The sequence below is a fragment of the Lasiodiplodia theobromae genome (genome assembly GCF_012971845.1).
Source record: "Lasiodiplodia theobromae strain AM2As chromosome Unknown scaffold_3, whole genome shotgun sequence".
Taxonomy (NCBI): Eukaryota; Fungi; Ascomycota; class Dothideomycetes; order Botryosphaeriales; family Botryosphaeriaceae; genus Lasiodiplodia; species Lasiodiplodia theobromae.
Window position 1 is genome coordinate 1,273,180 of NW_023336519.1, and position 25,181 is coordinate 1,298,360.

The 25,181-nt window shown below is 56.2% G+C and overlaps 8 protein-coding genes across 8 annotated transcripts; 4 read left to right on the plus strand and 4 right to left on the minus strand.

Moving 5' to 3' along the window:
• Positions 1 to 1,440: 1,440 nt before the first annotated feature.
• Positions 1,441 to 1,909, minus strand: LTHEOB_1352 (uncharacterized protein; the record flags this gene model as incomplete). Its single annotated transcript, XM_035510044.1, has 2 exons — positions 1,441 to 1,609; positions 1,668 to 1,909. The coding sequence occupies 2 exons, from the start codon at positions 1,907 to 1,909 to the stop codon at positions 1,441 to 1,443; spliced, it is 411 nt and encodes a 136-aa protein (XP_035367699.1).
• A 2,105-nt stretch (positions 1,910 to 4,014) lies between these two features.
• On the minus strand, positions 4,015 to 6,049 carry LTHEOB_1353 (MFS multidrug transporter; the record flags this gene model as incomplete). Its single annotated transcript, XM_035510045.1, has 5 exons — positions 4,015 to 4,150; positions 4,208 to 4,677; positions 4,732 to 5,138; positions 5,200 to 5,371; positions 5,576 to 6,049. 5 exons carry the CDS (start codon positions 6,047 to 6,049, stop codon positions 4,015 to 4,017), a joined length of 1,659 nt encoding a protein of 552 aa, XP_035367700.1.
• Positions 6,050 to 7,594: 1,545 nt separating this feature from the next.
• On the minus strand, positions 7,595 to 8,905 carry LTHEOB_1354 (Six-hairpin glycosidase-like protein; the record flags this gene model as incomplete). Its single annotated transcript, XM_035510046.1, has 2 exons — positions 7,595 to 7,699; positions 7,787 to 8,905. The coding sequence occupies 2 exons, from the start codon at positions 8,903 to 8,905 to the stop codon at positions 7,595 to 7,597; spliced, it is 1,224 nt and encodes a 407-aa protein (XP_035367701.1).
• Positions 8,906 to 9,793: 888 nt separating this feature from the next.
• Positions 9,794 to 10,510, plus strand: LTHEOB_1355 (Cyanamide hydratase; the record flags this gene model as incomplete). Its single annotated transcript, XM_035510047.1, has 1 exon — positions 9,794 to 10,510. The coding sequence occupies one exon, from the start codon at positions 9,794 to 9,796 to the stop codon at positions 10,508 to 10,510; it is 717 nt and encodes a 238-aa protein (XP_035367702.1).
• Positions 10,511 to 10,918: 408 nt separating this feature from the next.
• LTHEOB_1356 (Zinc finger CCCH-type protein) lies at positions 10,919 to 11,896 on the minus strand (the record flags this gene model as incomplete). The annotated part of the gene is made up of 1 exon (XM_035510048.1): positions 10,919 to 11,896. One exon carries the CDS (start codon positions 11,894 to 11,896, stop codon positions 10,919 to 10,921), a length of 978 nt encoding a protein of 325 aa, XP_035367703.1.
• Positions 11,897 to 12,839: 943 nt separating this feature from the next.
• Positions 12,840 to 14,688, plus strand: LTHEOB_1357 (Terpene synthase metal binding domain protein; the record flags this gene model as incomplete). The annotated part of the gene is made up of 9 exons (XM_035510049.1): positions 12,840 to 13,265; positions 13,326 to 13,344; positions 13,398 to 13,693; positions 13,743 to 13,755; positions 13,802 to 13,964; positions 14,017 to 14,106; positions 14,163 to 14,196; positions 14,261 to 14,481; positions 14,613 to 14,688. 9 exons carry the CDS (start codon positions 12,840 to 12,842, stop codon positions 14,686 to 14,688), a joined length of 1,338 nt encoding a protein of 445 aa, XP_035367704.1.
• Positions 14,689 to 15,707: 1,019 nt separating this feature from the next.
• On the plus strand, positions 15,708 to 21,355 carry LTHEOB_1358 (Anucleate primary sterigmata protein a; the record flags this gene model as incomplete). The annotated part of the gene is made up of 2 exons (XM_035510050.1): positions 15,708 to 21,117; positions 21,192 to 21,355. 2 exons carry the CDS (start codon positions 15,708 to 15,710, stop codon positions 21,353 to 21,355), a joined length of 5,574 nt encoding a protein of 1,857 aa, XP_035367705.1.
• Positions 21,356 to 21,972: 617 nt separating this feature from the next.
• Positions 21,973 to 23,806, plus strand: LTHEOB_1359 (T-complex protein 1; the record flags this gene model as incomplete). The annotated part of the gene is made up of 3 exons (XM_035510051.1): positions 21,973 to 22,031; positions 22,143 to 22,513; positions 22,572 to 23,806. The coding sequence occupies 3 exons, from the start codon at positions 21,973 to 21,975 to the stop codon at positions 23,804 to 23,806; spliced, it is 1,665 nt and encodes a 554-aa protein (XP_035367706.1).
• Positions 23,807 to 25,181: the final 1,375 nt, after the last annotated feature.

Consider the following 25,181-nt stretch of genomic DNA (forward strand, 5'->3'; position numbering starts at 1 on the left):
AAATATGTGTAGCGGTGGCCATACCGTGTTTTAAATGCTGCAACATGCACCATGGCCGGAACCCTTGCTTGCCGCTACCAATCAATGCTTTTCGAGCGCTTGTTTTTCAAACCTCCTGAAAGAACGTTATGCTGAGACAATCTACGATGAGCAGGTACTGCGCCGTCCTCGTCGTCTTTCTGGGCAACTTCCAATAACGGAAGCACACGCCACCGACGGCTGCGCCATTTCATGCTTCTCGCCCCATTCTAGCCGCATCTACGAATGAAGGCCTTCTACCCACGATCTCTTCCATGGTTGGCCATGGAGTGTCTCAGCAGACCAACCAATCTCGCATCGCTCCTGATTCATGGCATTCAGCCTCGTGTTCTCGGCCAGAACCGGGCTTTTGGCGGCTTCGGGAAAGCCTTGCCACCACTTACGTACCCCATGTCCTCGTACAATGCCACCCTTTACGAACCACATAAAAAGACCATCCATTACGCTTATGAAAGACATGAATCGCTATGACTCAACATGCACTACGACAGAGGGACGGCCTGGTATGATTACTTTTACTTGTATGGATACCCCGTAGCGCGATTCCTTCACTTCCTTGTGTATGCTTAATGTAAATCGATCCAATCACTGGGCACAGATTTATGAAATGATATATGGATGTATACGTAGATAGTGTGACATCCTGTCACGGCTCACCTGATACCCGCTGACTACCAAGCACCCAATAATACTCAACGAGGACCCTCTTCACTCACCAACCTTTGTTGAGTGCTTAGTCACGAATATGGGTCACGTTACATAGCTTAAGTAGATGTATATAAACAATACACTAGTCCAGGCGAATCAGTTGCCGCCGAATTGTAATATATTTCCAGTGGGACATGATTGTCAATTCGAAACATTCAGTCCCGGTCTGCCTGAACATAAAAGTGCGAATTAGAAATGCTCTGCGTCGGCAGTTGAATAAACTATGCAGAAGTAAATGTAACTTTAAGATTAGATAAAAGTATCCAGATATCAGTCAACTGCCCGCAATAGATAAATCACGAGCGCAAGAGGGGGAAAGGTCACAACTCGATGTCTGCGCAGGAATGAATGTCTATGTCAATCATATCGATTGATTATCATTATTGATTATCATAAGGATCGTAGTAGGCGGTGTTTTCGCCCAGCCAAGTAAGCCATAGTCTAGCCAGATGGTCTATCCATCCAGCAATTGTCATCAAGGAGTGTCGTGTCGTAACCCATCATTATGCCTTCGCCATTAAATGCCCCCGGAAAAAAAACAAGACAAAAACGCCGCGCCACATGCATCTTTTTTTGGCCCAATGCATAGTTATGAACAAGGATCGGAATATCCAGCTCCGTCATGCCGCCATTTGTACAGTTGGGATGAGCGGAGGAGAGCGGATGTGGTGGTAAGGGCCCGCAAGAGGGAGTTTAAGCAGAGTCGTCAGTGCTGCCGCAGGCGTCGCAGCGCTGGATGAGGAAGGAGGTGGCGTTGCTGTAGTCGACGCCGTTGTAGTCGTCGAACTGGGTGGAGCCGGGGTACTCGAGGAACAGGTCGCCGTGCAGGGTGCATGACTCGGCAGAGTTGGTAACGCGGACACTGTTGTTCTGGTTAGCAAGCTACTCGATAGCAGGTAGAGCAGGTGAGGGAGACTAACAGGTTGCCAGAGTCGGGGATGAAGGTCAGGACATTGCCGTTGTAGGGCTCAGGCAGGACGATGCACTGGTTCGTCGGGTAGGTCTGCTCCAAGCACTCGCCGGTGCTGTCGGGGCCAGTGCAGATCTTGACCTTGCCGACGTCGCGCTTGACAAAGCCGTTGGGCAGGTTGTTTGTGGCGGGAGCGGCAGAGGCGAGGGCGAGGAAGGGCACAATGGCGGCGATGGTGGCGAAGAACTGCATTTTGAAGGTGTGGGTGGTTGTTGAGGAGGTTGGATTAATTAATTAGTGTTGGAATTGTTGATGTGAGTGATGAGCAGCAGTCAGGGCGGCGGACGGAAGCTTTTATATAGCTTGGAGAGACACGAGGCGCATGACGGACAGGGTAGCGCAGAACAGGGTCTTTCCGGTGCGAGGATGTGCGCGAAGATCCGGGATGGCGGCCTAGTTGGGAGTAGTAGCTGCAAGGTACGTTGCTAGGCCAGGGTGGGATCACACGAGAGCGGGTAGCAATGGATCGGACGGACAGGCGTATGACCCAACCACCGATTATTCGCCGCCGGCGCTAGCTAGCTGCCTGTATCTTCGTGCATCGGCATGCCCTCTGGACGTTCCGAGCTGCCGTCTGCAACGGGAATCTGCAACTGCGTCTGGACCCGCCGAGCCGTGCGGGCGTGCATGGTGTTGAGCCGCGCCTCATTTAGCGCGCGTTAGACAGGCACACACACCCACGGTTGAAGCTCCAGCTCGCAGTGTGGCGCAAGCTATGCTTGGAAAAAAAGGTGGGCCCGGCAGGGGAAATATGGAGAACTGCGGCTTGCCATGGCCGCCTGACAGAAACAGAAAGTCCCCGACTGCAAAAGCAACTGGAAGCCTAAGTGTTTGCTGGCACGCTAGCAGCATGCAAGCGCAAGGAACAGGAGGGGATTGACTGACCGGCCGACGGCAAGAAGTGCGTCAGTCGTTGCCATGTCTCAATGATCATCAGGGCGCGTCGTCGCAACCAACATCGGACGCTCGTACCTCTCGTACGTCTGACCTCAGAGGCGGCGGCGTGCGGCGTGGCATAGCGCGCGCGACGGAGTTGCTGGTGTTTTGCGGGCGCCTATCGGAGATCGAGCCTTTTCCTCGCACCAGTCTGGCGATCTGCACAGGCCCCCGCAGGCACGGTCGCCAAAGACGGTGAGGGCGAGAGACAGATGCAGAACACAGCTGCAGCGAATGGCTCCCTGCAGTGTGCATCTCTGTCTTGATGAGCTGTTTTGCGCGGGTGGCCGGACACGGAGGGGAAGATGCCTGCCGGCTGCAGCCACGTTTACTATTCTTAGCAGTCCTCATCGTCAGCGTTGCGAGAACCGGCAAAGCCTGCTTCGGCCAGACCTATGATGCACCGCCGCCCGACCCGTTCTGGCGACTTCGATGAAAGCTTGGTCGTATCTCCGCACTCGTTTGCTGACCTGCATTGCTAGTGGTGCAGCTCCACTTGCGCTCCACCTGCGCCTGACTCGACCTCACAGCCTCCTCGTCCGGCGCCCTTTCCGCTCGCTGCCGACCGACGAGAGCGTGCTACAGCAGATCACCCGAAAGTAAGAGGGTTGCAACGCTTCTTTCTCGTGGCTTTCATCCGAACCCTTCCAGAACCCCCTCCCCGATTCTCGTCCGACCCGTCCGTCATGTTGTGCCCCACAGCAGTGACATCTGCAGATACACCTCCGCTTATGGAAACACAGGCGGCCCTTTTCCCCGACCGCCTTTCCGCTTTCCATCCCCATTCCGTAGATGCGCCGCCGCCGTCACTCTTTCTCCCGCTGGATGGGTAATTCTATCTACTTGAGACTGATACCTACTTGGCTCGTGCTCGTCTTGCAGATAAGGTGAAGGCGGTATGACGCCAGGCCAAGACCGCAGCTAACAGATCCTCTCCACTTCACTACTAAACTTCCACTCGCCTGACCAAGGAGGCGGCATTTATGAGACTCTATGCTTCAGTGCTCCAAGGACGCCATCGTACACTCTCCTTGCCTGCGCAATCAAGGTAAATATAGTCTTGTATTATTTCTGGACTGAAACTTCAAATACCTGTTCCAATCGCGTGCTCTGTTTGTTTTCCCCTTTCTTGAGTTAGACCGTTCTGGAAAGGCTAAATTCTTCTGCGGCCCGTTGCGCCGGCACGCTCCATGCGCCATGTCTTCATTCCGCGTTCCCCTTTGGACACCGCATAACCATACCATCGAATGATCAACACATCCCATCACGCCAATGCACCTTTGACGTATCGAGAAACTTTTGTTCCATCTATTTTGCTCTACCAGTCATGAAATAATATAATTAGAATACTAAAACTCAGTTCATGCGGACGGACTGTAGCGTGACAGCTTCCTGATCCTGGCTCCGTACATGTAGAACAGGATCGGCACTGGGAACAGGGCGACGGCAATGAAGGCCAATAGCGAAGTTGCCCAATCCACACCCAAAGTATGGTACCTGTGATATGTACGATTAGCTCATCGTGCGCTTAACTGGCGTCGGGGCTGAACTCACAGGGCTACCGCGAACAAGGGGAACCCTGCCCCGGCGAAGCTGCGCAGGAACGTGTTCGCAGCAATGGCGCTGTTGGCATTCATCATGTACACGTCGATGATGTAGTTGAGCCCTTGCAAGAAGATCATCAAGATGCCCGCCCCGATCGGCACTCCCGCCACGATCTGAGGCCAGGGATTGATGTTGGGACTGCTCGTCCACGCGAACCAGAACATGCCCGCCGGGAACAAGAAGCCTCCGATGATCATCGGGATCAGCCGCTCCTCAGGGATCACCTTGCCGTGCTTCTCCATCTTGCGCTTGAACCGCGTCTTGGTCGTGAAGGCAATCACCGCTCCTCCGATGACCACACCAACCGTGATGCTGAGGAATGGCAGCGCTCCGACGCCCTCATTCCACCCGCGCGTCTCCTGGAAGGCGATCGGGTACGACTCGAAGAAGAGGTACAGAATTCCGTACACAACTGCCATCTGGAAGCTGTTAATATCATCGCTGCCTTAGATCCATTTCTGGGACGAACTTACGTAAAGTGTAACGAGGAGCAAGATCGGCTCCAAAAAGATCATGGCAAATGGCCTCAGGATGTACTTCCTGCCAATTGACTTCAGGTCGACGCGCAGTTCGTCATGCTTGGAGTGTATCGCCCAATTGCCCGTCTCGTAGCGGAGATTCTTGGCCCGGCGCTGCAACAACACCGGCGCGTACGTCTCGGGAACCACGAAAAGGCCAATCGTCCCGAAGAAGAAGCCCATGATGGCCGTGATGTATTCCGTCCACCGCCAGCCGAGGTGGCTCATGGTGATGAAACCGCCGACGATCGGGCCCGCGACCGGACCAATGAAGGTAGCACCCGCGAAGATGCACACGGCGATGCCGCGGTCAATCGGATCCCAGAAGTCAGCCAAGGCTCCGCCGACGATGGCCAGCGGCGCTGTGTGAAGACGTCAGCCGAGAGCAAACACGTTACACCACGAAGCAAGATCCCCACCCACCTGAACCAAAGAATCCTCCGAAAAAGCGGCAGATCATGATCGTCTGCAAGTTTTGTGCCACCGCCACTGGGATTTGGAAAATGGCAAAGACGAAGAAGCCGAAGAAGAGGGGATATTTCCGACCATAAAGCTCCGAGAATGGTCCCCACATGATTGGTCCGAAGGCGAAGCCCTGGCAGCTGTCAGATACAGTTCCCTCTCGCAGCTTTACTTTTTGCTCATGTCATGGGTAGTTGAAGCTGTCGTCCGGACGAGAGTGTAGAATTTTTAATTCCACATTTTCGTCCAGACGATAGCTTCAGTTACCCACATATGTTTATTTTCTAAGAGCTGAGGCGATGCGTAAACAAGTGGAAATCAACAGAAGGGGACTCACTAGGACAAACAGCGAAGTTCCAAGTGTCATTACCTCGGTTGACACATTAAAAACCTGTGCGGTTACCATCGTTGCGGTACTGAATACACTCGATGCGAAGGTTATGCAGAAAGTCATCATCCCCAATGTACCAGTGATGAGCCACTTATACCATTGGGGCCAGTTCATGGGATTGTCCGGATCTTCAGGGCCATTCCACACGACTAGGTTTGGATCTCGGGCCTCCTGATTTACACCCTCTTTTTGGACACTTCGACCTTGTTCCTGCCTCTCAATATCGTCATCGGTGCTGTCACTTTCGTATGGACCTCGCTGCGTGGGCGGCATTCGGTTGTGGTCGGGTGAGATGTCGTCTTTCTCAGGGTCCTTCTCATCCATGCTTCGCCTGTCCATCGGTATTACAGATTCGAAAGACTCCCTCTCTTCAGGGGCGGGTTGCACCGTCTCCCAAGGGTTGGCCGGAGATGCAGCCATTGTGAATGCAATGTAGAAATTCGGGGTATCAAAGAAGCAAAGAAAAGGTAGAGGTCTTTGTTCGTTACAGGTAGGTATACCGATCACCCTGTACAAAGGGACTGTACCGATTTGATTGAGCAACGCAGCATCCTGGAGAAGGGACAAATAAAATATAGGGAGTTGACGTTGACATTCGAAAAAAACAGATCCCTTAACGCCGGCCTGGGTGCTCGGCACTTTCAACTAAGCGTCGTGGATTAAAAATCATCCATGTGACGCCATTTCAACAAGTCGCATGGGTGACCGCACGCGTTAGGCTCTCTGTGCCGCACACGGTGGGCATTAGGGCCGGTCTACAGAAGCATGCGCCCAATCATGGGAGTCCCTCTGGTGGGTAAACGCCATCCAGGCAAGTGATCAACGTAATGGTGATGGCGGAGGATGGGGCCTACAAAGGGTACCCACTCGGCCGAATCTGGACAATGTCGACAAACGGTGTCGTCCGCGGACGACATCAAAAAAAAAGTTTATCTTGTCTGACGGCAATCTAGAAACAGCCTCGTGGAAGCCACGCGCGGTGCTTAGTAGCCGCACACTGCCGGTTGGTATGCTGAGTCGCTCTCGCTGTTCCGAGTTGGGCGGTGGCGTTGTGCAAGCGAATGACGTATTCTGGTTCAGTGATGTTGAAAGAAGGATGGCTCGGACTGTTCGGCTGATCGTCAAGGGCGAATCCGAGCCCCGAGCTGCGTCTCCACTGTCTCAGTAACTCCTATCTCCATGTTCTCCACCAACCAACGGTCGCGAGGCCGAGGCCGATAAATCCTTTGAAATCGACCGAGGGCTTTCTTTGAGAGGGATGGCGGGATTCCCCGTCCCTGTTAGTCATCTGCTAATGGATCCAGCTCCGAACCGCGAGACAAGCTTTCTCCACATTCGCACTTTATCTCAACCGGAGAACCAGGACGATTTCGTACTCTTGACCAATCCGCTATACTGATCCAGTCCAACATGTGCTCCTTCCCTTGGCGAAGGTCTCGGCCGGACCGGCTTGGTTAAAGTGAGTCATGCGACGTCCATATTGTATGATGGTATAGTAGGGTGATGGAAGAGTTCGATCTCCCTAGGAGTTCCACTAGAAGTGATCATCCTGCACTCATGGGTGGTTGAATTCATTGTCTGGACGCATTTGTTCAATATGGTAATTCTCATCTGCGTCCGGGCAATGGATTCAACTGCCCAAAAGCAAGGTAAGAATCAGCCCATTTGTCACCGAAATCGGAATGCACCTACGAAAGGGACAATTCGAGTAGTCCAAAAGACGCAGACGACCATATCCATATTCAAAGAATTATCCTAACAAGCGATTTAGCTCTCAATCGTGATGCGATACAAAGTGAAATGGTTGGCCTCGGCTTTCATGAGCTGTAGAAGCTCCGGAACAATCCTTTTGAAGTAGCATTACCGGCTATTCCTATATCTTCAGTACCCGTATGGCTTATTCTATCAAATAGACTCTATCCTGCATGTCACTCCGGGAGACCTTTTCCGCAATACTGTGACGACTTATTTTCCTGATCCGGCGCCTAAGGCCTCGTATTCAACCGAGGCAAGGACGAAAGCGGCAGAGCCCAGAACACTGTTGTAAAGGATAGGGCGACCAACATAATACTGCCAGGAGATATTAGTTTCTGTTCGCAAGCACTTGCAGCAACACCAATTGATTCCCGCCGATCCGTGTGTGCACTGTATACGTACCTCGTATGAAGCGGTCGAGTTCAAGCTACAAACGGAAACCGTCCCATTATATCCGAGCGTTCCGTTTCTATGATTCACGACGAAGGTTTCGACCAGGTACTCGTACGCTCGGGTTGCCACATGCGTCCACGCTGAGCCGTGGGCGCCACCGCCATTCTTCTCCTCCGTTGCCGCCGTCACGAGGGTGGAGGCGGGAGATGACTCCGAAAGATATCCTAGACGTGCGCCCTTGAGTAGGGCATACACAAACATGGCACTGCCGCTGCTCTCGATGTAGTTGCCCGCGCGTCCCGGCTGGTCCATCACCTGCCACCATGCGCCGCTCGCGCCGTCGGCCGCGCGCACCACGGCTGCCGCCAGCTCCGCGAACTGCATCATCAGGTGCTGTTGCGGTCCCTCCTTCTTCCCGCCGTTTGCCGCAGCACTAGTGTAGTCGCCGTCGTCGTGGTAGTAGCGGGATAGCAGCTCCAGCGTGTCGACCAGCGCCATGGCGTACCACCCCAGACTCCGCCCCCACACGTGCGGGCTGGCGCCGGTGACGGGATCGGCCCAGACGGCGGTGCGCGAGTCATCGTAGCCGTGGACGAGCAGGGCCGACGACGAATTTAGCCGGCAGTGCTGCCACAGGAGGTCGAGCTGGCGTACCATGTCGTCCGGCACGGCGGAGCTGTTCGCGGCGTCGAAGAGGGCCGTGTAGAGCGTGTAGAAGGGCGCCAGCGAGTACATTCCGTCCAGGTAGCTCCAGTTCGGGTACGTGTAGTACCACAGCCCGCCCTCGGAGTTGCGCGGCTGCAGGTCGATGGACTGGCGCAGCGCTTCGAAGGCGGTCCGGTACGTCTCGTTGTTGCTTTCCTGGTAGAGCGTGATGAGGTTGTTGCCGCTGGAAAGCCGGTCCAGCGACCATGTGTCTATGGTGGCTGCGGCATCGGAGACGGCAGATGTGATGGAATCGGTGCTTTCTTTGATGTACGAGCCGATGAGTTCTGCGTCCGGGTCGTTCGGATAAAGCTCTAGCCAGCGGCGGAAGGCTTTCTGAGTGAATCCCGCTTGGAGCAGTTGCGAGGAATCACCTTCCCCTGAGAGAACACCCTGACCGCGGGATATGATGCTCGTAGCCATCCACGTCGAGTAATTTGTTGCGCCTGCAACAGCAGTCATCGGGCCCGCGAACAAATGCATAGTGAGAAAAAGCACAGGAATGAACATGTTTCGGCTTTCGGATCGAGGCATTCGTATGACAGCATTGAAGTGCTTCATGGCGCTGCTAAGATGCTAACAGAGCAGTGACTCAGATGGCAAGAAAAGGAGATTAACTGGAGAGGATGTTTGCGGAGCTGGTATTAGATTACCCGGCTGCTTATTTTTTTTTTGTCGTCAATGCCGAGGAGTCATGGATCCAACAGGGATCTACATTGCAGAGGGGTAATGCAGCCGATGCCTAGCGCAAAGGATAGCAGAGCCCCAAAACATGGGGTAATACGCCTCGGCTATTTTCCGACGAACAACACATGTAGGTAGTTGAAGCCATCGTCCGGACGATAGATTCAACTGCCCATGGAATGATCAAAAAAATCAATTCCCGCCAGCCTTCGGTAACAATACTCCTCTGTATTGTATAACACGCACGTCACGCCCGTGCTCCCAATCAGTCCATTTTGACGCAATTTTTAGAAAATTAGCAACAGGTAACATTGAGAAACAACAAAAACAAGCTTTGTAATTTCTAAAAGTCGTCCGGTTACATCTGTACACTCGGTGAGCTCCGCGGAAAAGGCAATTCCCGGTTTATTCGGCATATTCGGCACTCTAGACCCTGCGTAAGCATTAGCTTTCCCCACGGAAGGGTCGTGACGTCGTGGCATTACAAACACCCTTGCAACTCGCTGACCAACGGTTGAAATATTTCATCGGTAGAGCATCATTCTTGCTCTTGAGAAACCTATTTAATTCCTGTTTGCTACAGCTTATACTCTCCACAATCAGACCATTTCCTTCACAAAGCACAGCATGTCCGCTACAGACAAGCCATACGGCTGGCACGCCGTGCCCCGAAACCCCGCCATCGCTCTTCAAGGAAAACCCAACCTCACCGATCCAATTCCCTTCTCCACAGCAGACATCCAGTATCCCGACACGGAGCTGGTGCGCCAGAGTCTGGCACGCATGCAGAAGGAGCTCCCAGCTGAGACGCTGAATCACAGCCTTCGCGTCTATTATTACGGCATGTCAATCCTCCAGACTCAGTTCCCTCACTGGCTGTCCGATGGGTGGATCGATGCCGAGACCTGGCTACTCGTATGCCTGTTCCACGACATCGGTACCACGGAACAAAACCTTCGCTCCACTCACATGAGTTTCGATTTCTGGGGCGGCATCGAGGCCCTGCAATCACTGCTGGAGTTTGGCGCCGACAAGAGCCAAGCCGAAAGTGTGGCTGAAGCGATCATACGCCATCAAGACCCCGGTGAGACAGGGGAGATCAGCTCGGTCGGGTTTCTGGTACAAATCGCCACATTATTCGACAATGCCGGCCATTTCAGGGAGCTAGTCCATCCGGAGACTATCAAGAATGTCGTGGAAAAGTATCCGAGGCTCGGGTGGAGTGGGTGCTTCTCCAAGACCATTAGACAGGAAATCAGCCTCAAGCCGTGGGCTCACTCGACTGCGATTGACGGATTCGTAGAGATGGTTGAGAACAATGCCTTGATGAAAGAGTACGAATAGTTTCGAATGTATCTAGATCCGCTACACCCATGACCTTGACCGGTTTCCTGTAACGTTGATGCGAGTGAGACTGGTGCACACACGTCAACGTGGGCATGCCGTCATTTGGTAGGTAGGTAACCACGAGCCGCGTTCTGGGCCCGAGTGCGAGCGATCGATCTTGCCTTACACAGATCCACACGACTCCGGCTGAGGTTCGGCGCCTGTTTAAGACTCATGGGCCGCACTCCAGGAGTCCAATGTGGGGTTGGTTCAACTAATTGCGACATTGAGATTGGGCAGCTGAAGCCTCCATCCGGAAATGAATGCAGGACATGTTTGTGAACGAACTCCCAACTACCTCTAAGGTGTTGCAATTTCAATAGAGCCGTCCTCGTGGTTTCTGCCAATTTCTTTTCCCTGTTTCTTTCAATCCTTGGCCTCATCATCGCTAACTTCCTGCCCTTCTTCTCTGAGCTTCTCCTTCTTCTTATTCTCTCTATCCCGCTTCCTGTCCAACAGCTTCCTGAGATTTTTGGCTTCATTGAATCGCCCTCCCGTACCTGCGCCGCAAGCTGCGCAATTGGGGTTCTTCCTGAATCGCTGCAGTGCACATTTCTCGCAGAAGTAGTGGCCGCAATTTGTGACGACCGGCTGCGTGTAAGGCTTCTTGCAGAGGATGCAGGCGAATGGGATCTTCTCCAGCATCTTGGCTTCTTCTTCGTTCTCCTCGTCTTCAGCCTTGGCGTCCCGATTGGCAGAGGCCATGACCGTGCCCGACGTTTTCTTGCCCTTTGTGTTTATTTCCCACTCCCGATCCAGCTTCCAGCCCGCGGCGTAGTCCTCGCGCGCATGCAGGAACTTGCAGGAATCGCCGAAACCGCAGAAGCCAGTCTGCTTGTAATCCTTGCACACATCTGGGGCATAATCAATCTGAGTGACCATGCGTACGTTTGTGTTAGTAGGCTTGACCGGGCCGACCTTGGGCGCGTCTGGATTCTTTTGGATGAAATTGGAGTAATTCTTCTGGCCTTTGTAGGTACCATCGGTGGCTGATTCCTCATCCGTCCTCGCACGGGTTTTACCTAGCAGATTTTTGGCACTCAGAGCGTCACCTGCGTTCTCATCATACCAATTGGATTGCTTGGTTGCGTCGCTGGAATCGGCGATGGAGGTAGAGGTATCTGCAGCGTACTTTGTGGCACCCTCGACTTCGAACTTGGACTTCTGGGTGGCCGAGGAAGCGTTGACGACGGCGCCCGTCTTACGGCGCTTGACGCTGCGGCCGCCCTCGCGATCGGAGCCTGAGTCTGAATCTGACGTTGCGGAAGGCGAGCGTGGCGGCGGTGCGACTTTGCGCGGGTTGGCCTTGCCCGAGCGCTTCTTGAAGACGACTGGCGCATCCATAGCTGCAATGCGACGCGTCGGAGTAGGCGGGGGCGTCTGTAAGCCAGCAGCGCAAGGGACGGACCAGGGGTGACAGCAGTCGGTGAGGATGAGATGTGCTTGGAGACGCGGGAAACCGCGGCCAAGACATGGCCGGCGCTTAGTCACGGCCGAATGCTCAGGTAAGCGGTGGCGGCTCTCGCGCTTCTAGCGCCTTCGCAACACCAACCCCAGATTTGCATGAACACCGTCAAAGTCAGCCTCGGCCTGCTGACCTTTTACAATTCACACGCCTGCCAACTCTGACATCATGTTCTGGACCCACGTAGTACTGAAGTCTGGAACCATCGCTACCCAAGCTTTTGGCGGCTGAGTGGAGTGCGCTCCGACGACTCACCTTGAGCCTTACTAACCCCCAGCAGGAGCCAATTGGGTCATGTCATGCTAAGCGTCATACCAGCAATGCGCATTGCAGCCGATTTCGGAAAACCGTCTTCAGCAGGTCATCCTTGAGCAACAGCCTCCAGCCGGCATAAATCTCCGATGCCCAACGCTGGTCTAGCGGTGCAAAGGGGTCTCGGAAGATCGCCGCACTGCTGTGGCACGAATCCTGCGCAAAACCTGCTTGGTGGCGCCGCTTGTGGTATAGCATTCAGGGTTGAGCCTTCTGGCCTCGCTCTGCCCCATCGGAAGAAAGGGCGTTGCACTCCACTTGGGGCTTTAGGCTACCGCAGGGCCGAGCTGCCGAGCTGCAGCATATGCAACCCGCTCATGTGCTTGACACTTAGCCCCTGTATGACGGCCGTAGGGCTCAAGTTCGCGGCGTACGGCTCTGTCTCCGTCCAGGAAAGTTCCGATTCGGCGCATATAAAAGAATAAAGACAGCACGGTTGGGTGAATGAATGTAGATATAGAGCAATCCAGACACGCGGGACAGCTGAGTCGATTTGCAACAGCAGACACAATGTACACGAAGAAACCAAACAATGGATTCCATCACGCGATCACTCCGTTTGGGGGGATTCCAGACTTCTCGCTGGCTTCCCTCCTGCCCTCTCCGAATCAGTTAACGAGAGCATTCGATATCATGGACATAAGTCAAACCCGGTTCGTGGGTCCGCCCACACCCACCGAGACACGAGAGAATGCTCGCATGGCCACTCTGCCGGATCTCTTTGTCCTCTTCATTGCTCCAGAGCCAAAGGTAAATCCGCACTACGAGGAGGTGAAACGAGAGTCCGAGGACTGGCTGAGGGAGAACCTCTGGAGAGACCTCCCCGAGCACGAGATCAAGAAGCGCTGTGGTGCCGATTTCTGTTTCTTCAGCGCAGTCATGTGCCCGGATGTCGGTAAAGAGGAGTTCCGCACCGTGTGCGACTGGATATACTGGGTAAACCTCTATTTACTGTCTCTTCCAGTGCGGTTCGGCTGCTAATGAATGTCTTTGTAGGTGTTCGAGTTTGACGACCGTGAGCGACCAGGCCCGACAGACTGTAAGAGTCCTTGCTGACCAATTTCACAGAATTCGACGAGGGTGACCTTGGCAGGGACCGTGACAAAGGGAAATCCGAAGTGTCAGGCATGGTGTCTATACTCGGCGACAACGGCCAACACACGAATCCTTCTGTGCGTCCTCGGCCGAAGGCGAGGGACTGCTCCAGTTTTCTTGCTGCGAACGCATCAAAGAGATTGGCTACGGCCGTCTCTTTGATAAATGAGGCTGGGCCAAGATCCGTGCTCGAACACAAGGCCGGGGTCTCTCAGAAGGAAACGCCATTGCAATTGCTGTTCCTATCGATTTGGGAGAGAGTCCAGAAGGTTCGTGTGCTTCCGGTTGACCTGGACTATTGACTGACGTGGGGTGTAGTCGTCGCCGAAGGGTAAGGTGAACATCCCGATCGCCCTACCACGCTAAAATGAAAACAGCTGTGCGTGAACGCTACGTCAAGTCGAACGTTCATTTCTGCCATAGCGTGGCAGAGCTGCACGGAGAGGAGTTTGATGACATGGTCGTCATGGAAAACATCCGCCGCTATTTGCAGGTCCGTGCACAGAACATTGGCCTGTACCCGCTGCTTGCACTGGAAGAGTAAGAAATTAAAAGCAGAGACTATTGGAGCAAATTATTAACACCGTTGGAGATATGCTTACGGAATCGATCTACCGCAAGAGGTGGTAGAGCACGAGGCGATCCAGGAGATAGAGCGTCTCGTGGCCGAGATCCTTACGCTGTAGATCGCGCACCGCCAGCCAATACTGACAAGAGGGCGACGCTGACCTGAGACAGGCAGAACGACATTCTCTCGTATCACCGCGAGCACGTGAGTGCAGCCTTGCAAGGGCGGGGGCGTAATGTCGCGGAAATGACTGGCTGATTTCGGATAGAGCGTCGGCCATAGCCAGAATTTGATCTCCATCTTCCGCCGGCGGCTCGGCTTTACGCAGCAGCAGAGCTACGACAAGGCGGACGAGCTGCTGCACCGCTGCTACCGGCGATGGTACATTGCGCACGCCGACGTGCCGTGTTGGGGCGAGAAGGTGGACGCGCAGGTGCAGCAGTATCTCAAGGCGTGTCTGGACGTGCTGAAGGCCAACGTCCACTGGAGGTAAGTCCTCATGCGCCACGCCCAAGCCGTATTTGGGGGCACGAGCGTTGCCCGGGCGCCGGGTGCCACGTTGCACACAACACCCCCGCCAGAGTCGAATGCTGGCTAACGCGCGCTGGCTCTGCACACAGCTTCAGGTCCCAGCGGTACTTCGGAGGTGACGTCGAGCGAGTGCGCGCGACGCGGAAGGTGGTGCTGGTGCCTTAGGGCTGCGCGCCAACGGAGCGCCCTCTCCACTGCGGCGGGAGCACGGGCATCGCCGCTGCAGGAACAACACCTCACAGGGCTGCGCGGTGGAGCGCGACCCGTGCGGGCGTGAGGTGTCCGGCATCGTCAGGGGAGGCGGGTGCGGAGAGGGCGACGGTGGGCGCGTATGATATATTGGATTTAGGGAGCGCGGGCGGTTGGGTCGAAAGGGGATCGATTGAGATCGGCGCAACTCACCACGGCATCCGGGACGAGGCGGCTTCTGGCGCACCGTCTAGAAGACACAGGGACGTCATGCTCAACGTCTTGTCCCGCGGCCGTTGCGGGCGCTGAGGAATGCAGACAGCTCCGCGCAGGACGCGTGCAGACAGACAGCAGACAGGTGTAGAAAATGCACGCTTGCAGACAGATCCATGTGTCACAGATAGACGGCTACAGGCCAGGAGAAGGTCGCTTGGCCGCGTAGTGAGCTAGGCCCTCCTCCGACCATGGAGCCATAGCGCCTCGCTCGCCGCCCGCGCCCCCTCTGCTTCTGCTCCTCGCGAAGGCCAACTTCCCATCTGCGCGCGCAACCCAGCGATGCGTAGCTCCCCACGCCCTTAACCCCCTCCAGCGGCAGAGAGACGCGTCGACACGCCCAAGACTGTTGACCGCGCCTCCAGCGCCGCTGCCTTCGCCCCCAGAGCCCTGTTGTTGTCGCCCGACGCGCATCACCCAACACCGGCCTTCGACCGCTGGCGCAACGACAGCCGGCTGCTGCGCGGGCGCTCCCTTTCCCGCTTTTCTTTTCTTTGATTTGTCTTCAGCGGCCTGCATTGCCTACGGCCACCGACACTCTTTTCCACTTCCCTACCAATCTAATAGCTTGAAACAAACAACCGACTTCCCGCCCCGGTCCCGCCGTTGCCCGCGCTGAATCACGCTCCGCCAATCCTCTCAGTCCGCGCCCTCACCGACCGCGACCACACCCGCGACAGCCACAGCGACGCTGACGCTCCGCCCTGTGACCTGCGACGACCATGCCGACCACGGCGGCCTCGCCGCCCAAGGTCGTTGCTGTCGATGTCGACGACACTGATCCCTTCGTGTCTCCCGCTGCCTCCAACACCTCCGACTCGCGGCGCAGATATGCCGGCTTCGACAACCAGCTGTTCTCCATATATGCCGAGGGCTCCCCCTCGGCCGCAAAGCGCGCTCTAGAGGCACACTTGGCAGAGACGGAGCGCAGGCTCCAGGAGGCGTCGCAACTGGGAACCATCCTGGTGCAGCAGCGCAAGGAGCTGAGCGACCGTCTCAAAGATATCGCCCAGCAGCAAGATGCAACGGAAATCGGGCCCGATCTGCGCGCCAAACTCGTCGAGCTGGAGCGCGAGTTCAACGAGGTTGGCAAAGACACGGCGCGCGCCTTCATCCCCAAGACACGGGTGCCCAGCTACCACCAGTCCCTGGACGCCGACGGTAACTCCATTTTCTCGAGCGAAGCCCAGAACTCACCCTCCAAGATCAGTGTGCCTTCGTCTAGAAAACAACGGAACCAGCAACCGAACCGCATCCATGATATCAAACTTGCTACCGAGATCAGCAGCTCTCTGCTCAACCAAGTCAGAGAGCTGCAGGCCGCCTTGGCTGAGAAGGACGAGCAGCTCAAGATGATCAGTAACGAGCGCTCCCGCCTGGAAGTCGAGGTCGAGGGTCTGACACAACGGTTGCGCGTTTTGGACGAAAGCGAGCAGCGCTTCAAAGATGAAAACTGGAGCCTCGAAACGCGAATCCAAGAGCTCACTGCCCAGCAAAAGGAGGCCGCAGACAAGGAGCACCGCCTGAACCAGAACCTGACAACTGTGAACTCGGAGAAGAGCTCGGTCGAGCGTGAACTCGAAGATCTGAAGCAAGCGCATGGCAAACTGCACGATGACTACCAGGCTGCTCACCGACAGCACGAGGCCGAGATCATGGGGCTGCGGCGGAACGTCACCACGGGTGAGGCCGAGAGGAGTGCTCTTCAGCGCAAGATCGAAGATCTGCTGTCGCAGAATGAAGAACTCGCTCGCGCCGTTGCCTACCACCGCAGGCTCGAAGAATCCGGATCTGGAAGAAACTCGAACGAAGAGGGCGACGGCCATGATTCCGACCAGAGCACCCCTGACCATTCGCCGCCTCCATCGCCGAGCAAATTCACCCCTCGCCACAGCCAGCTTGAGACCGAAACCTTGAAGAGCTCTCTGCAGCATGCCCACCGTATGATCCAAAACCTCAAGAACAATATTCACCGTGAAAAGACCGAGAAGATGGAACTCCGGAGATTGCTGCAGGAAGCCAAAGACGAGCTGGATATCGCCCGGCGTGAAGCCGCCAGCGGCGTTGGCGCTTCCGTGAAGAAGCGGAGACCGAACGAAAAGCAAGACCTGTTCAAGAAACCACCGCGTCCGGATAGATTGGGCATGGCAAGAGGCTCCAGGGATGAAATCATCGTCGACGACGGCGACTGGGAGGATAACGACGAGCACGACGTTCCTGAAACACCAAGCAGGAGGCCGAAGCCCACCATTGGTGGCGTTGGCCTCAGCCCCTTCAGCCGTCGTGTGACGTCTGCGTCTTTCAACTCGAGCAATAATGGTTTCCAGACTGCCACCGAAAGCTCCGACGCTTTTGAAACGGCCAACGAGCCCGATACTGCCACGGAAACTGAGGCGTTCCAGACAGGTGTTGAGACCATGGCTGGTTCTAGCACTGAGGAGGACACTGAAACAGAAATGGGCTCTACCCGGGGCCCGCTTCGCAGCCGCCGCTACTCGCATCTGAGCCAGACGCACGACAATTCCTACCTCAGCACTGCATCCACGTCTGGCGATGAGATCGAGATCGACAGCGAGGTTGATATCAGAACTCCTCAGAGGACTGAGCAGCCGCGCTACCGCCTCAAGGTGCCTCGTGGCGCCCGCCGTTCTGCACGCTACTCGAATGAGGCGCTCAACGGAAACACATCTGATGTTACGAAGTCGCCCTCTGCAAGTTTCATGAGCGATGGCAGCCAAGCCGAACCTGACGGTGGAAAGAGCCTGCTGGCTGAACTTGGAAGCTTTAGCGAGCGTGATAGCGACATGGACCCTGAGAGCGAGCCTGGCACCCCTGGCCGTCATTCCATCATCTCGCCTCAGGACTCTCCTGAGCAGCTTCGCAAGACAATCGCCGATCGTGTCCTGATTCGCAAGGCATCGTTGGCCAGGGCGCCTATGGTCGACTCGTCTACGAACACAGAGCCTTGGAGCCCTTCCCACCGCACCGTCTCAAGCACTACCGCGGCTCTCGGTGCTGCAATTGCCGGAGGACTTGGATTTGGTCTGGGCAAGGAGCAGGATGCATCGCCGACCAGTCACAGAGAATCCACGCCCGAGTTGGCCCCGTCGGCGCTTGAGGAGCCGAGCCTCGATTCTCCGGCATCGACTGCGCCATCGACAGGAACTGTTTTGGCACAGACTGATGCGGCATCCGTCCCGGCCAACCTCGGCCTCTCAGAGGTCAACTCGCAGCAGGTCGAGCCTCTCGAGCCTCAAAGCCAGCCGGTCGCCCCGCCAAACCTCCAGGTCTCCTCCATCTCTTCGCTTACATCGGAGCCTGTGGAGCCTGCTGCTCCGGAGGCACCAAAGCTTGCATTCTCTTCTCTCGCATCCTTGCATTCTGAGCCGGTCGAGCCTGCGGCTCCACCTGCGCCAAAGCTTGCTCTTTCGTCTGTTGCTTCCCTGCATTCCGAGCCGATCGAGCCCGAGGCACCAGTCGTGCCTGCTCTTGCTATTTCTTCCGTTTCGTCTTTGCACTCGGAGGAGCCTATTGAACCTGAGGCGCCAGTCGCACCGAAGCTTGGACTGTCCTCCGTCTCCGCCCTGCACTCGGAGGAGCCTATTGAACCGGAGACGCCAGTCGCACCGAAGCTTGGATTGTCCTCCGTCTCTGCCTTGCACTCGGAGCCCATCGAGCCTGAGAAGCCTGCAGCTCCCAAGCTTGGACTGTCGTCCGTCTCTGCCCTGCACTCGGAGCCTGTCGAGCTCGAGACTCCTTCTCCACGCAAGGCTGCACCAGCGCCTCTTGACTTCACTCCTATCTCCTCTCTCCACTCCGAGCCTGTGGAATCGGAGCCTCCGGCGACAGCTGTGCGTGCTCCGGTGGAGCTCTCGCAATTCTCCTCCATCCTCTCCCTTCAATCAGAGCCCGTTGAGGCCGAATTCCCCGCTGCACGAGAGGTCGAGCTTCATGCGTCAAACTCGCAGCTTTCTCAGATTTCGTCCATCGATACTGAGCCGGTCTTGCCTGAGGTGCCTGAGGTCATCCCGCCTTCCTTCCAGTTCTCTTCCATTTCTTCTCTCCACTCGGAACCTGTGGAGCCCGTCAAGCCTGAGATTAAGCCCATCGATCTCAACCTTTCCTCAATTTCTTCTCTGCACTCGGAGCCTGTGGAACCTGTCAAGCCCGAGATCAAGCCCATCGATCTCAAGCTTTCCTCAATTTCTTCTCTGCACTCAGAGCCCATTGCGCCGGCAGAGCCCGAGATCAAGCCTGCCGATCTCCACTTCTCTTCGATTTCGTCTCTTCATTCAGAGCCGGTTGCTGCGGAAGCCCCTGCCCCTCCCAAGGCTATTCCGTCGACGCTTTCTCCCGTTTTTGGCCAGTCTGTTGAACCGGTTTCCTTGCCTCTTCCGGAGATTTTCACGAAGCCAGCGCCGGCGCCGGTCGAACCTGTTGTCACCGAAGAAGAGCAGGCCATTCCTTCCCTGTCCTACGCTAATATCTCAGCGCAAGACGTCGAGCCTGTTGCCCCCGAAGAGACCCAGAAGGCCATTCCTTCTCTGTCCTACGCCAACATCTCAACACAGCACGTTGAGCCAGAGGAGGCCACCATGCCTGGACGCCTTCTGGCAGCAGAGCGCAAGGCGCCCGGCTTTGATGAGGTTTACGAGAATGTCATGTCCAAGGAAACGCATGTGGTTGCTACTCAGGAGCCCGTGGAGCGGAGCCGCTCGATCAAGAAGGTGTCGATGGCTGGCACGCAGACGGTGGTGTCTTCAGCTCAACTTGATGAGCTTCTGGCCTCCAAGGAACGCGGGATCGCCGTTGGTGCGCCCGCAGCCATTTCCCCAAGCAAAGCCTCTTTCTCCAGCTCTAAGAAGGACGCGCCGGCATACAAGACGGTGCGCCGTCCGACAAGCTCGCAGAGCATGCGCAGCGCCCGCTCAGAGCCGGCGCCACCGCTTCCTGCGGACCACCGGGAGCTCATCGCTGCCGCAACGCAAAAGACGCCTGGCTCCATGGGTCCTCCTACGAGGCCCGCGTCTGCCATGAAGAACCAGAACAGCTCGCACTCGTCGCAATTCCGCCCGCGCACTCCCAACGGCAGCGCCCATGGCAGTGTCAGGGCCACCAGCCCGCACTCTGTCAACGGCACTACGCCTCGCCCGCGCCTTCAAGCAGCTCGCAGCGAGGTCTCGTCGCCCATCTCGCGCCGTACTTCGGTGTCGTCGTTTGCCTCGGAAGTCGACAACCGCTTCAACATCTCTGCCAACCCGGTTGCTCGTGACGAGTACGGCCAGGCCATCGACCCAAGGCTCGTGGCTGCGATCACGCAAACAATGATTGGCGAGTTCATGTGGAAGTATACCCGCAAGGCTGGTCGGGAGGAGATGTCCGTCAACAGACACAGACGTTTCTTCTGGGTGCACCCGTACACTCGCACTCTGTACTGGAGTGATCGGGACCCGGCTACGGCAGGAAAGACGCAGCTCAAGGCAAAGAGCGTCCAGATCGAAGACGTTCGCGTCGAGACGGACGACAACCCGTACCCTCCCGGTCTCCATCGCAAGAGTTTGATCGTCATCACCCCTGGCCGCGCTGTCAAGTTTACAGCCACCACGGGTCAGCGTCACGAGACCTGGTTCAACGCGCTCTCATACCTGCTCCTGCGCACCAACAGCGCGAACGAAGACGAGCCGGCCCCGCACGAGAAGGAAATGACTCCGAACTCGGATGAAGCGTCCGAGTTCAACCCTGGCCTTGCCAGGCGTAACTCCCGGCAGACTGCCCATTCCCGCATGTCGCTCTCTTCATACAACAGCCGTGGCACTAGGAACTCGTCTCCTCAGCGCAGCCGCCTCGCCTCAATTGCCAAGCGGCGAGCGGCTGAACAGCGCTCTGCAACGCTCACGCCAACCACGCCGGGCTCCGCATCAGGCCGCTTTAGCTCGCTGAGCGGCCTCTTCCGCCCTCAGACGGCAAACTTCCGTGGATCGTTCTCGAGCCGCAGGAGCAAGACCAGTGGACAAGACGCGTCGATATATGACGCTTCGCTCGCGAACGACTCTGCGGAGGATCTCCGCCGGACCCTTGAGGCTCAGGAAGCGGAGGCTGACAGGTTGGAGAATGTGCGGGCATGCTGCGATGGTGAGTTTGTGCTAAGACAATGGCTGATTGTCTCCCCGGAAAATTCAGTTTCTCCTTACTGACGTGTCCTCTAGGTAAACACGACGTCGGCTCGCTGTCGAAGAAGCCTCACAGTCACCACCACCACCATCACCAGCGCAAGCCGTCGCACACGCGTTCCAGCTCATTTGGCACGAGCATGTTCCTCGGCAGCCAGAGCGAGCTTGATTCCAGGTCACGCAACAGCACTTCGCATTGAAGGACTTGGGAATGATGTAATTTCTCTCGTGGGTATCAGTCATGATATACCAGCCAATCCCTTTACTTTCGTCGATTTTCAGATACCACAGTCCGGACGACCGCTCTCCTCCTTACTAATTTCCTTTTCTTCAGCGTCTCAAAGTTTTTCTCTCTCTATATCAAGCTGGCCGCCTGGCGTTTAGATTTGGGGTTTGGCGGAAATGCGTTGCGTCTTGGCCGGTTTGCATCATGGTGCAGACGTACTTGGTCTTCCTAATCAATGTCCCAATCTGCCAAACGTGCGTGCATTCTCTCCTTTCGGAAGGTTTTCTTTGGACGGGAATCTGAATACTGTGGGTGGCATTATCTGTGTTGGCCAAAACTGTACAAGTCAGAGATCCTATTGCTAGTGAATGGACGAAATTTGAAGATGACTCCCTTGGATGCTACGTGAAGGTGGCTGGCGAATGATTGGTGCGGATCGAAGGCGGTAACGGGGTGCGCGCCAAGACCTGGGGGTTCTGCGGCGAACGCGAGTTTTGGCAACGCGACGTCCCAGCAGTGGAAGCTCCTCGACTTTTCGTACTCCACCGCCCCTCATTCCTACGCCCGGCCAAACCCCAGAACTGTTCCAGGATGTCGCTCTCTATACCCAAGGCCCCTAACGCGGGGCTGTTCAAGCAGGGCTACAACAAGTATGTTGTCCTCGCGCTCAAGCTGCCCCTCCGCCGCCCGCAACCTCCGAGCTCTCACCCCTCCCCCTTGAGTCTCCAAGCCACCCATGACCGGCGCTGACAGGTGCACAGCTACGATGCCGAGGACGGTGCCGTCGTGCGCAACATCGAAGCCTCTCGCGCCATCTCGCAGACGGTGCAGACGTCGCTGGGCCCCTATGGCCGCAACAAGATCGTCATCAACCACCTGCAGAAGATGATCCTCACCTCCGACGCCGCCACCATACTCCGCGAGCTGGAGGTCGTGCACCCCGCCGCCAAGCTGCTGGTCATGGCCTCGCAGCAGCAGGAGGCCGAGATGGGCGACGCCACCAACCTGGTCATCGTGCTGGCCGGCGAGCTGCTGAAGAAGGCCGAAGAGCTGATCCGGATGGGTCTGAAGACGAGCGATATCGTGCAGGGCTACGAGAAGGCACAGAACGAGGCATTGAACGCGCTCGAGCGTATGTGGACACGCAATACCCAAGATTGGCGAACAGATGCTGACACATGGGAATTTAGAGCTGGTGGTCGACAAGGTTGAGGACGTGAGGGACCAGGCGCAGCTCAGCAAGGCCATCCGCACCGTCATCGCCGCTAAGCAAAACGGCTCCGAGGGTGTCCTAGCCGACATGGTCGCCGAGGCCGTGCTGGCCGTCCTGCCCAAGAACCCCGCTAACTTCAACGTCGACAACGTCCGTGTGGTTAAGATCATGGGTGGCAGCTTGGAGCAAAGCAAGGTGGTCAAGGGCATGGTTTTCGGCAACGAGCCCGTAGGAAGCGTCAAGAAGGCTACCAAAGCCAAGGTGGCCGTGTTCACGTCTTCCATCGACATCAGCCAGACGGAGACCAAGGGCACCGTCCTTCTGCACAATGCCAAAGAAATGTTAGACTTCACGAAGGGTGAAGAGTCGCAGGTCGAAACCATGATCAAGGAACTTCATGATTCGGGGGTTAGGGTGGTTGTTGCAGGCTCCAGCGTCGGCGAGTTGGCCCTGCACTACCTCAACCGCTTCGGGATCCTCATCATCAAGGTCCTCTCCAAGTTCGAGCTCCGCCGCCTGTGCCGCGTTGTCGGCGCCACCCCTCTGGCTCGTTTCGGCGCTCCCATGCCGGATGAGATGGGTACCGTCGATGTCGTTGAGACCATCGAGATTGGCGGTGACCGTGTCACCGTCTTCCGCCAGGAGAACGAGCAGACCCGGACCGCTACTCTGGTGCTCCGTGGCGCCACTCAGAACCACCTCGACGATCTGGAGCGTGCCGTCGACGACGGTGTCAACGTCGTCAAGGCCATCACTCGTGACGCACGTCTTGTCCCCGGTGCGGGTGCTACTGAGATGCAGCTTATCGAGCGCGTCGCGGCTGTCGGCGAGAAGACCCCTGGTCTGTCGCAATACTCCATCAAGAAGTACGCCGAGGCCTTCGAGGTCATCCCCAGAACTCTCGCCGAGAGTGCCGGTCTCGATGCTACCGAGGTGCTGTCGCGCCTGTATACCGCACACGCCGCTTCCAAGGCCACCGACGATTCCAAGCCCTACTGGACCGCAGGTGTCGACATCGAGAATGAGGACAAGACGGGCGTTCTTGACGCGGTCGACGAGGGCATCCTCGACCTGATGGTCAGCAAGAGCTGGGCCATCAAGCTCGCCACCGAGGCCGCCCGCACAATCTTGGCCGTCGACCAAATTATCGTAGCCAGGCAGGCCGGTGGCCCGAAGCCGCCGGGCCCCAACCCCAACTGGGATGAGGATTAAATGACGAATAGGGTGTGAGTGCTGGAGGCTACGTATGTATGATAATATGCATGTGGTGGAAGGAATTAGCCTTGGCAATCGAGTCATGATAGAGGAAACCAAAATCAAGTCATGTTTATGTCAAATTAATATTGTTAACTGTGCCTCAGCAATTTTCTCTGTTCATGAGGAACAACAAGTGTGGGCAGTTGAAGCTCTCGTCCGGATGTAAATGTGAAATTAATAATTATACGAGGGGCGGTGGAGTACGAAAAGTCGAGAAGCTTCCACTGCTGGGACGTCACGTTGCCAAAACTCGCGTTCGCCGCAGAACCCTGGCGTGCAGTCCCCTCTTGCAGCCGATGGCTAGCGGGGATTTGTTTTTTGCTCATATCATGGGTAGCTGAAATTGTCGTCCGGACGAGAATGTCGAATTTTTAATTCTACATACACGTCCGGACGACAACTTCAGCTACCCACATGTGTTATTTTTCTAAGGCAGAGCTGGGGCATAGTTACGTTATATTCTAAAGCCCTGCTATTCTTCGCGCTAGCCAATCGGCTGCGAGAGGGGGATGTAAAGAGATGTGACCTGGGAACGAGGAGCGCAAAGTGTCCACCGCCCTAACACAACAGCGACTTGGCTCGTCCCCCAGTCCTGATACGCATTCAAGCGCAGTAGCATTAGCATAGAAATTGGAAGCGCGGAAGCTGCCTGGAAGCAAATTTCAGACGATGCGTAGGCAAAGGCGGGCGTAGAGTGCGGCTTTCATACCCAAATATGGCCTGTCCAAGTACAGTTCGGGATTGAGCGGGATTGAGCGGGGCGACCAAAGGAAGGAAAGAAGTCCCGGGAGGAGAGAACTCCAACGAAGGGTTCCCCGGTCTAATCGCATGGGCGACTGGCGTACCCGCGAGCGACAGAGTGCAAGTGCCCGACAGGAAATACCGATTGTGACCTAGCCTCCACTACACAAGTCCGCGTTGGTCCGGGCTGGTCTGGGCTGCAGTGTATCGAAAGTAGAAATCTTACGAGAGAGCCTGGAGGAGGCATAAAGTCTCGAATTTTCTATGGCACTCTATATTCTCCAGCTGCGTCCTTCCAGACCACCTCCTAGAGCGCTTATCTCGGCTCGTCATCATGGCAAAATGCCCGGTTACCTCGGCCAAAGCTGTCACCCCTCGTGTTGAGTCACCCGTTGCCTTTCCAAGGCGCTATTGGCGAATTCGCTGACTTTAGCATTCAGCTCTCGACGAACGTGGAGGAACTTGACTGTGATGCCATCTTCCTTGAGTTCGCAATCGCTCCCGATGCGGAAGCAGCAGCCGCTATGGGCGAAATGGTGGCGGCCGCCGAGGGTAAGGCTGAGGAGTTGCAGAAGCAGCAGCAGGATGC